This window comes from Equus przewalskii, chromosome 13 (genome assembly GCF_037783145.1).
Source record: "Equus przewalskii isolate Varuska chromosome 13, EquPr2, whole genome shotgun sequence".
NCBI lineage: Eukaryota > Metazoa > Chordata > Mammalia > Perissodactyla > Equidae > Equus > Equus przewalskii.
Genome location: NC_091843.1, coordinates 72,054,805 through 72,065,432, shown reverse-complemented (window position 1 = coordinate 72,065,432; position 10,628 = coordinate 72,054,805). Strand labels below are relative to the sequence as shown.

General features: G+C 38.6%; 2 protein-coding genes across 3 annotated transcripts in view; one reads left to right on the top strand and one right to left on the bottom strand.

Moving 5' to 3' along the window:
• Positions 1-10,628, top strand: part of RHOBTB3 (Rho related BTB domain containing 3) — a 52,655-nt gene that overhangs the window by 37,995 nt on the left and 4,032 nt on the right. The window contains exons 10-11 of the mRNA XM_008520979.2: positions 1,272-1,438; positions 5,845-5,941. Of these exons, the coding sequence (XP_008519201.1) occupies positions 1,272-1,438; positions 5,845-5,941 (264 nt within the window). The remainder of the gene's footprint in view (positions 1-1,271; positions 1,439-5,844; positions 5,942-10,628) is intronic.
• GLRX (glutaredoxin) overlaps positions 1,837-10,628 on the bottom strand; it is a 44,517-nt gene continuing 35,725 nt past the window's right edge. The window contains exons 3-4 of one of the 2 annotated variants that reach the window (XR_011525271.1): positions 6,871-7,053; positions 1,837-4,402 (exon numbers count right to left, since the gene is read on the bottom strand). The gene's annotated coding sequence lies outside the window, so the exon portion shown is untranslated. The remainder of the gene's footprint in view (positions 4,403-6,870; positions 7,054-10,628) is intronic. The other variant, XR_011525272.1, reaches the window with a different exon arrangement.

The following is a 10,628-nucleotide window of genomic DNA, read 5'->3' as shown; positions in this document are numbered from 1 at the left end:
TTTGACCAGATTTGAAATAATAAGAAAATTTGGTGTCTCAGTCATCCTCTCAGTAGGGTAACTGAAGCTTCAAATTTTAGGTTTTATCTTGCTAATTAGGAAAAGTGCTCAGAAAAGCGATAATAACTATAGAACAAAAGCACTTTAAAAATAGATAAAAGGTGTGTGGGGAAAAGGAGTCACAATGAATAATCAAAAAGTTAAGTTGGACACTGGGATATTTTCATTGGGAAAATCACAAAAAGGTAATCCATTCGTTATATTAAATATTTATCATATACAGTGTTCTTGGTTCCTAGCTACAAAAGAATGTAAGAAGTTTAAGGAGGGATAAGAAAGAGAATTACAGTAGTCCCCCCTTACCCGAGGGGGATATGTTCCAAGAACCCCAGTGGATGCCTGAAACCATGGATGGTACTGAACCCTATGTGTATTATGTTTATTCCTAACTAGCAGGCTCATGGGCAGGTAGCATATAGAGTGTGGATACACTGGACAAAGGGATGATTTGTGTCACAGGCAAGGTGGGGGACAGAGCTGGACGGTGACAGATTTTGTCATGCTATGGCGCACAATTTAGACCTTATGAATTGTTTATTTTTGGAATTTCCTATTTAATATTTTTGAACTGTGCTTGACACGGAAAGCAAAACTGCAGATAAGGGCCGACTACTATTCATGAAAAATCAGATTCATAGAGAAACTGTTGAAAAAAAACCCCAGAAACAAACCTAAGTGATTGCCTAAGTCGGGGATGGGGCAGTGGGGAGTTATTGTTTAATGGACACTGAGTTTCAGTTTGGGAAGATGAAAAAGTTCAGGAGATGGATAGTGGTGATGGTTGCACAACAATGTGAATGTACTTAATGCCACTGTACTGTACACTTAAAAATGGTTAATGGTAAATTTTATGTTTATTTTATCACAATAAAAACAAAACAGACATACCTGGGGACTAAAGCCTGGGGATGAAAAATTGCAAGGATTTAGTTTAGCTAGCAGAAAGAATTACCCCATAGCCCTAGAATCGATTATTAAGGGCAATTCTAGAATCTCCTTCTCTGGAGAGTTAAAAACAAAAGGAAACAGAAAACAATGCATAGATTCACTTCTGAGTGTGAAGGCTTAGAACGCTGACTTCTTCGGGGCTTTTTCTAGGCTTTCTGTTCTACGTTGGATGACATAGTCAGCATTTTTGTTGTTGTTTAGTTTTAGGTCATGAAGGAAATGGCTTTATTGTCCGTTTTCTCTTCTTTCCCTTCCTGCATCAGCCGGCATTTTCCAGGCCATGTGTCTCCTGATCTGTGCCGAGATGTACCAGGTGTCCAGACTGCAGCACATCTGTGAGCTGTTCATCATCACACAGCTGCAGAGCATGCCGAGCCGGGAACTGGCGGCCATGAACCTCGATATAGTTGACCTGCTCAAAAAAGCCAAGGTAATTGGCCCTGTGTATCTGGTTATTTGGTTTTTTAAAAATCTTATAAAAAGTCATACTGCTTTTAAAAAATTTCTGTTTATTAAGAGATATATTAGTGCTTGTCTTGGTTTGGAATTTTGGCTAACTGAGGTTAAAGTACCCTCACAACAATTTCTGTGGCTAGATAATTTTGAAGCATAGGGTTTTTGAGCAGTCCATTTCTAAGGAGATAGAATTTTCCAATATGAATTTTTTTCAACTGAATAGTGGCCCGTATTAGAATCATTTGGGTATGGTACTCTATTACGTTGTATAGGCATTATAGGAAATAGAGTTTACATTGAATTTCCCCAAAACGATCACATCTTAGGGTTCCTAAAAGGAAAATGACAAAATTGGTCCATACATACGATAGAGATGGTTCAGCTAAACTCATTTATTTGTTCATTCATTCATTCATTCACTTTGTGAACATATGTCGAAGTTCCGGTATTGTAGGAGTTATGTAGGAGGTATTGATGTACCTCATTAATCCTTTCGGAATGCCTTTTGTTGATATGTCTCATGGTATCAAGAAAATATTCAGTAGAAACATTTGAGTTGAGAATCATTACAATACACCATGCTTCTTCTGGCTTCTTCTAAGCTTGGGCTGTTTTGTTGTTAAGAATTATATTGCCACACATCTAGGCAACAGAGTTTACACAATTAAACTAGTTGTGAGTAACTACAATTACAAAGACTCTAGCATATGAGTTGGACAAAGGACTGGGCCAGGTCTGTAAATAAACTGGGTCTGCTTTCTTGAAATCTGCTTCTGGAACTCTCAGACGTTGTCCCAGTCCAACATCTGCCACCTCCTCATGACAACTCTCCTTTATCCCTGGGAACAGGAAGTTTACCTAGTTGAGTCATCCTGCCCTTGGTTAGTCCACCCTTCCATCCCCTGCCTTAAGACAGTGCAGGGCTCATGCACATGGTCACGTGTACTGAGCTTGCAGTAAGCTGAACCTTCTAGGACTTTTTCACGGGAATATATTTGACCCATCATTACCGACTATCAAGACTTCGTAAAATATGATCTGGCAGACCACATATTAGTTATCCTACCAACTTTGACATCCAGAATTAGAAAAATATGACAACTTTGTCTTCATCCAAGTTGCTAAAATGGAGCCACACAATGGGCCAAAAGACACACCTGTGACAGCCAAAGGCTTGCCTCCAGGTTGAGATGGATTTAAGCAACATGTATATTTCTGGACATAGAAGGGAATTCATTTAAAGCATATAGGTCTTCTCTTACTTTCTCCTTAACTGTTTTGAAGTTCATTTCTCTCATAATCAAGTCTTAAGATCCTATGTATTTAATATGAGAGATAAAAACAAATTAAAAAAATTGAGTAACTCTGATCTCTCTTTGTAATATATTTACATTGAGCTTGGGATAAATACCTGCCCTCTAGATTTAGTTTAAAAATTCTTTTTTATTCTTTCTAGCATTATCACAACCTCAGTTCATTTTCGATGTGTCATTTTGATGCTGTTCTAACAAGTCTGTCATACTTTAAAAAATTGGACGCCAGCTCCTCTTTCCTTATCTTGTAGTATCCTTTTAAATAGTTTATGCAGAAGAGAACTTCCTGTATGGTTGCATTGATGTCTCTAGGTGTTCCCCGCCTCCAAACACATAGGCACTTGATTCCTTATCAGCGAGCGTCATTTATGGTTGCATTGTCATAAGTTCCTCCTGACCTGCTTTCCCTGACTGTGTGGTTTCTGACTACCTGATTATCCTTATTTTTTTCCCTTCAATTTTAAAAGTCTAAGATACCAGCCCTTTTTGAATTTTACTGTTTGTTTCTGAAAACTTTTCTATGTGGTAAGATTAAACCTACAGCTACTAGTTTTCCTTTATTCTATTCCTGGTGGTCCCTAATTTGGCAATTATGAATCCCAGCTAACAGGATAATGTTTCTTTCCCACTTCTCTTTGAAGTTCCTAGTTTGAGGTTCCACTTTACCAGCCAGGTCATCTGGTTGGTCAGAATTCAGTTAACCTTTCCCTCATTGTTTCTCTGACTTCTGGGAGGTGAAATTGTCTTTTAGCAGAATTAGACTTCCAGTAGCTCCCGGAATAATCAAACTTTCCAGTTACTCTGTTACCGTCTCTGCCAGTTTTGTATTCTGTATCAGGAAAGCATTAGTTCATATCTTTGATATAGTTGAGCAGTTTTGGTATCTCTCACTTCTGCTTGCACTTTCCCCTAACCTCTCAATTCTTTACCATGGTCCTACCTTCAGCTTCATATATTTCCATTAAGTTGAACTCTTAACATGCAAGAGACGCGTCTTTCCCTTAATCCGATCAGTTCCTTCAGATTGAGGTGGAAATTTCCTTATCTTTACTTCCTTTAAACCTTATTCAGCCAAACTTTCCTATGAAGTCCTATTTACTCTTATATTAAAGTTTTAAACTCAATTTCTTCACTTATAATCTGTACATTAATATTTGGCTGCTTCAGGCCACCAGTTTTGTTTCTGACCTTTTTCTTGTGAGTTTCTGGATACTTTCTCCACCATTATAATTCTTCACAGAGCTGTTAAAGGCTATAGCATTTGGTTCATGGTTTTTTTTGTTTTAATGCCTTTCTTTTTTCTTCTGTTGTTTATTTCGGTTTAAACCAATTTTCTCAGAACAGCATATATTCTTTCAAAAACAGTAGTTCTTACAGTGAGATTCATTCTATCTCTTGCCAAGAGCCCACAATTATGATATCTTAAATCTGGTCAACAATGAAATCCTTCATTTTAATCATGTTTTTGTAGCCAGATATTCATTTCTGTGATGTCTCTTCTCTTTAAAGTCACTGTCCTCAGACAATGTTCTAAACTTTTTTTGTAGGTTTTCTGCTCTGGTGGCTTCTGTTAAAATAGCTACACAGTCTTGCTCTATTCCCTTGAGATCACTCACATTCATCTGCTGAAAGATAAGGTGAAAAAAGATTGTTAAAATGTGACATGGGGTTAAATAAACTATAAAGTCTCTTAGAATTCAAAAATTCAGATTTCGTATAATGAAAATCAGAGACCTATGAATTTATGTGTTAGAATATTCCCGTGTTTTAACTTTTCAAAAGAGTGATACTTTAGTTTCTTCCTTAGCATCTGAGATTACAAATCTTTCTTCAATTTAGCGTTATTTATTGCTTATATAGTATTTTTGAGTGTCTTTAAAAGAGCTATATTTAGTCTAAAGATGGAAACAACCTAAATGTCCATGAACAAATGAATGGATAAACAAAATGTGGTATATACATACGGTGGGATATTATTCAGCCTTAAAAAAGAATGAAATTTTAATACATGTTGCAATGTGGATGAACCGTGAGGACGTTAGGCTAAATAAAATAAAACAGACATAAAAGGACAAATATTGTATAATTTGACTTATATGAAGTGCCAAGAATAGTCAAATTCATAGAAAGAAGGAAGAATACTTGTTACCAGGGACTGGGGTTGGGGAAAAGGGTACAGAGTTTCAGTTGGGGACGATAAAAAAGTTCCGGAATAGATAGTGGTGATGGTTGCACAATAACATGATTGTACTTAATGCCACTGAACTGTAAACTTAAAGATGGTTAAAATGGTAACTTTTATGTTATGTGTATTTTACCACAGTAATAATAAGAGCTGTACTCGTGCACCAAAGTTGCCTGCCAGCAAGTTGCTGTAGTCTGGATTGAGTGGTTAAGTGGATCAGTGAGTGTCACTGGGTGGGTACCAAGGTGATGATGTCATGGCCAAGTTGCTCTAAGTTTCCCTTCCATTAGCTGTTGGAACTTAGAATGAGAAATGTGCTGCTCAGTGTAACAGTACATTCTAGTTAAGAGCAACTATTCAGACATAAGCTTCCCATAGAAATATTTATACGTTGCAACCCATACCCTTAGAATGATATTTCCTCCTTAAAATATTTTTTGGTTCACTCCTCAGGTGAACTTGTTTAGATATGGCCAAGGGTATACCTTTGCTAACCATAATCTTTTCTCTGCTACACAGATACAAGTGTAGTTAGTGAAGGTCATGACTTTAGATTAAAAGCTTAAACTAAGTCCTCAAGAACCTCAAATAGTCTGTTAACCACAGACGCAGCCGTGCATCTGCTTCAAGACTTCAGCCACTCCAGCAGCAGTAGCTCATTGTTTTTATGAGCCAGTGTCTTCATTGAGGTAATTTTGTTAGTATTTGTTAATAATACTCCGTATTCCTTTCTGCTGTCAGAGTAGGCTGAAGGCTGCGTTGTATACAGACACATTAAACATGGGTTTGGGCTCTCCATGAGTCCACCCAGACCACTATTAATCTGATCATCACGGTGATGCGTTATGAGCGGTATTGTTTCACTTTCCATTTTTCTTGCAGTTTCACCACTCTGACTGCCTTTCCACCTGGCTACTTCATTTCATTGCCACTAACTACCTCATCTTCAGTCAAAAGCCTGAGTTTCAGGATCTTTCAGGTAGATTGCCAATTACTGTTTTGAAAAGAAATCTTTATGTTGTTTGTAGATCTGAGACATAGTTTGTGAGAATAGTAGTTTTAAAAAATAAAAAGTCACTGTAATTCATTTCCTTTTAAATACGCAGTGTGGGAACTGATGACACTTTAACTTATGGTCACCTGTGTTACATAAGAGGCTTGACCTGCGTTACACCAAAAGTTTTCTAATGATTGGTTTATAGCTCCCGTTTATTTTTAAATACATTTTTTCCCCTAAGTAGAGAGCTAAGGTGTCCTCAGGTGGCATTTGGTTGTGATAAACGAGATCTTGGTTTTAACCACCTAAGGCAAGCAAAATTTAAACAGTATGTATTTTAAAATTTTTTCTTGTAAAGGAATTGTAACTATTATTTATTATTTACAATATGTAGTTCTATTGTACTGACATCTGTATCCACTAAGTATATCTATATAGGAGTTCATTATATTACATGGAAATAATAGATTTTATTGATCAAAGTGTTGCAAAACTTTTTGAGCAGAGAGTATACATAATGTGATTTTTAAGGTAAATTATAAAGATTAAAACCAGTCACAGGGTGAGCTGCTCAGTGCTGCCTAAGAGGAAAGAGAATGAAAATAGAATAGTCATCAGAGTAGACCATCAGTTTAGATTCAACGTTTGCTCATGTTATTACCTAGAAGAGACTCAAAGAATAAGGAAGTTAAATAACACCTAGTCAAGTAGTTTCAAACTCTAAACAGAGAAATCTCCTTGGAGATGCCTGGAGGTCTTCTGAGATGGGGGCAGAGAGTGGAGAGAGGGGGAGGGCAGAGGGAGGGAAGAAGAGAGGCTGAAATTTCTAATTCTTTGACTCCTCCCTTGCACCTTCAAACAGTAGTTGCACTTGTATTTGTTTTATATTAGAATTCTCCATAAAATTTTACCTGTAAACGAGAACTTGCTGCTAAAAGATGTGAAAATCTCCGGTTCTACTCAGCTACTCCTTGTACAGTTAAGGAAACCAAGAAACACTCAGTCAGTTTTGGGCGGATGTATTGGCAGAGGTATTTGGCCAGTCAAAATTAGGCATTGTATGCCTACTGGGAGCCTCCTTACGTAGAATTCACCTGTTAGTGCAATAGAGTAACATAATAAATCAAAGCAGAACAATAGATATTTACTAACCATCTACTTTCTGAAGGAAAAAACAAACTGATCCATTCATAAAAATAAGGCGTGCTTCTGCTTGCTGTTAGTGCCATCTAGTCAATTCCAACTCCTAGCGACATCGTGTACAGCAGAGCGGAACCCTGCCCAGTCTTTTTGCGCCATCCTCTCACCTTCCAGCACTCTAGCAGACGATGCTTCACTGCTATTCACAGGGTTTTCTTGGCCATTTTTTTGGAAATTGGTGGCCAGGTCCTTCTTCCTAGTCTGTCTTAGTCTGGAAGCTCCACTGAAACCTGTCCAACATGGTGACCCTGCTGGTATTTGAAATATTGGTGGCATAGCTTTCAGCATCACAGCAACATGCAGCCACCACAGTATGACGACCAACAGACGGGTGGTGTGGTTCCCTGACCAGGAAATGAACCCAGGCCACAGAGGTGAGAGCACTGAATCTTGATCATTAGACCCCTGGTTAGTTAGTAGGGACATTGTTATAGAGTTATTCTTTAAGAATTCAATTAAAAATGAAAGTGAGTGAACCACCTTCATTGTGCCACCTTAGGTCACCTTCATTTATAAAAGAAGAGCAAGATTATTTGTCAGTTGCTCTTCTGTATAGATGTATGATACACATAGAGTACTATTGCTACCTTGGGAGAAAGATGCTTTATAAATCCTTTGAGTTATTAGTTTTTATTTTATTTTATTACTTATACAATTGCCTATACAATATGTTATGACCACCCGGCATGGTGAGCAGCAGGTCTCCAGGGCGTAATCTGAGAAGGCAGGGTAAGAAGATGAGGCTGTGTCAGTGATTATCTTATGTTCCTTTGATGGGCACTGAAAGGGCATCTTGAGTGCTCTGACTCAGCAGTACCTGTTCATGTCCGCGACCTGCTGTGATGTGTCCTCCTGGGCAGAGGAAGAAATCCCCGTGTAGATAAGAGAAAACTCGATAGTCTAAATCAGTGGTCGCAAACTGGCAGTCTGTGGGTTAAATGTAGCCTGCCAAGGGGTTTTATTCAGCCCACACAGTATTATTATTTTTTTAGTGTCAATATTTAAAAATTGTAACATGTAACATTTTAAAATTCCAAATTTCCGCTTCTTTTGAAAAGCTGGGATGTGGCTACTCTGGGCCCATCTTCCTATGTGGCACCAACCCGGAACTGAGCAGTGGCTGCCCATTTTAAAGGACCATGTCCTCTCCAGAGTGTCATAGTCACCTCTCTTCCCTATTGCCTTACACTAGGACTACTTCACATGGTCACTTAAAGTTGAAATGGGTTCTTAGCACAATCACTTTACAGCTTCCTTAAAGAACTGCCCATTTCCGGCTTCAAAAATTGTCAAATTATTATTGGAATTCTGTGCATTGTTTCCTCTTAACTGAGAATTTTTCTTCTTTAGCGGTGTTTAGAAATTGAAAAGTAATACTGGAAAAGATCTCAGGTCAATGCTGGCACTGATACATCAGAACACAGTTAAATAGCTTACTAAGTGTTAGATGTATTTTATATACTGGACTCTTATGAAAACAAACAGCAATGCACAGGAATATGAATTACCCTTGGTATTTAAGGATTTGTTACTCTCACAGTTTAATTTTCAATATTATATTTTGTATTATTTATTGTGGAGGCTTTTTTCGTGTTTTGTTTTTTGCTGGCTGCCAGAGCTCATCTGTGATGACTTTTCTCTTTTTTGTCTTAACTCAGGGAGTAGTCTTATGTAACCTTTGCTTCCTAATGAAACGTATAACTAATTTCCCTGAGCAGCTAGGTTGTTCCTTTTTGTCCAGTCCTGCATCCTGGATCAAGACCTTCATAATCCAAATTATAATACATGAAGTTAAACAGTAGATGGGGAAGTGGAAACTGACTTAGCAGAAGGAAACCTAAGTGCCCTCATGTTCCACCACACGCCCAGCTGGTTGAGCAGTCTGGGATAGGTTGCTGAATGACCAAAGAAAAGACCCGGAGACAGCAAACGAGACACATGGGTCTACTGGAGAGTTACTTACAGGAAAGGTCCATTGGCGGCTGGCTGGACAGGAAATGTGCACTTGCTACCACCCACTGAGAAAAGCTTGCTTAAGTAGGCAGAGGAACAAAGCCTGCATGCTTGCCAAGGGGGACTGTCCCTATATGACCTGCATTCCAAGGACCGGAGTGCCCCCTAGAGGGCCTCTGTGTTCTCTCAGACCTGGAGGGTCTTTGTGCTAACTGTCCCATAAGAAAGCAGCTGGGTTGGTTAAGCCCAGGACTCTTATCATCATGAGTGCTGGTGCATAGCCCAGACGAGGAACCTCCAGGACACGTGGTTTTAAACGGGGCATGCTGGGTAGTGCCCCTATACCTCAGAAAGGAATACTGATGAGAACCAAGCTGATTCACCCAGCAGAATACCAAAAGCCTTAGGAATTCGAGGGAGTAGCTATTTCACAAAGCAGAAGGAGGCTTGGGGCTGAAAGTAGTATAATTAGTTGAATGTTAAGAAGGTTTTGCTACACTCCCTCCCACCCAGACAGGCAACTGCTTCTCCCTCATCATCACAGGAGATGGGAGGTTTATTCCCGGAGAAATTAAACCAAAAAAGTTATAGAATCATGAATTCTAGGGAGAATTGGGGTAAGAAGCTGGATTGAAAACATGGGGGTCATGTGAAAATATACACATTGTATAGTAAGCCTCCAGCCTCCTTCCCATATCCAGATTCTAGAATTCTGGCAGCCAGGTATTTGCCATCTTGAGTCCCATACTCTGGACATGAAATTGAAGCATCCTTCTCTGACCTCAGAAAAAAAGCATATAGGTACAGTCATTTGGGAATTCTCTCAATGAACCCAACAGATATCTGCTCAACCATGGTGCAGTGTATTCCACCAGTCTAGTTCTACCCATGCCCAGAAGATTTCCAAACAGCTTTCCAGCATCTCACTCTTAAATACAAAGAGATGACTAAGGATCAACAGATATTTGAGGTAATGTCCAACATGAAAGATACCAAAGCCAAATCAAAATGAATAAAAACAGAAGAGAAGGAACTTAGAGGAACAAAGAATAGAAGGAAACCTAAAATTAATATCCTCAAAGAATAAGAGATGTGTATCCATAAAGCAGGGATAGAATGTTATAGAAAAGAAACAGCATTCATGGAGACAGAAAGTAGAATGGTGGGTGCCAGGGACTGGGGAGGGGAGGTAGTCGTTGTCTGATGGGTAAAGAGTTTCAGTTTTGCAAGAGGGAAAGAGTTCTGGGGATTGGCTGCACAACATTGTGAATGTACTTAACACCACTGAACTGCACACTTAGAAATGGTTAAGATGGCAAATGTTATGTTATGCATATTTCACCATAATTTAAAAGAAATAATAAAAGAGCAAGAAGTCGTTCTTGGAAATTAGAAATATGGTAGCAAAAAGAAAAAAACCCCAACTAAATAAATAAAGGAGTTGAAACATAAATAAAAAGAGTTGAAAGATAAAGGTAAGGAGATCTAGAAAGTAGGACAAAAAGATAAAGAGACA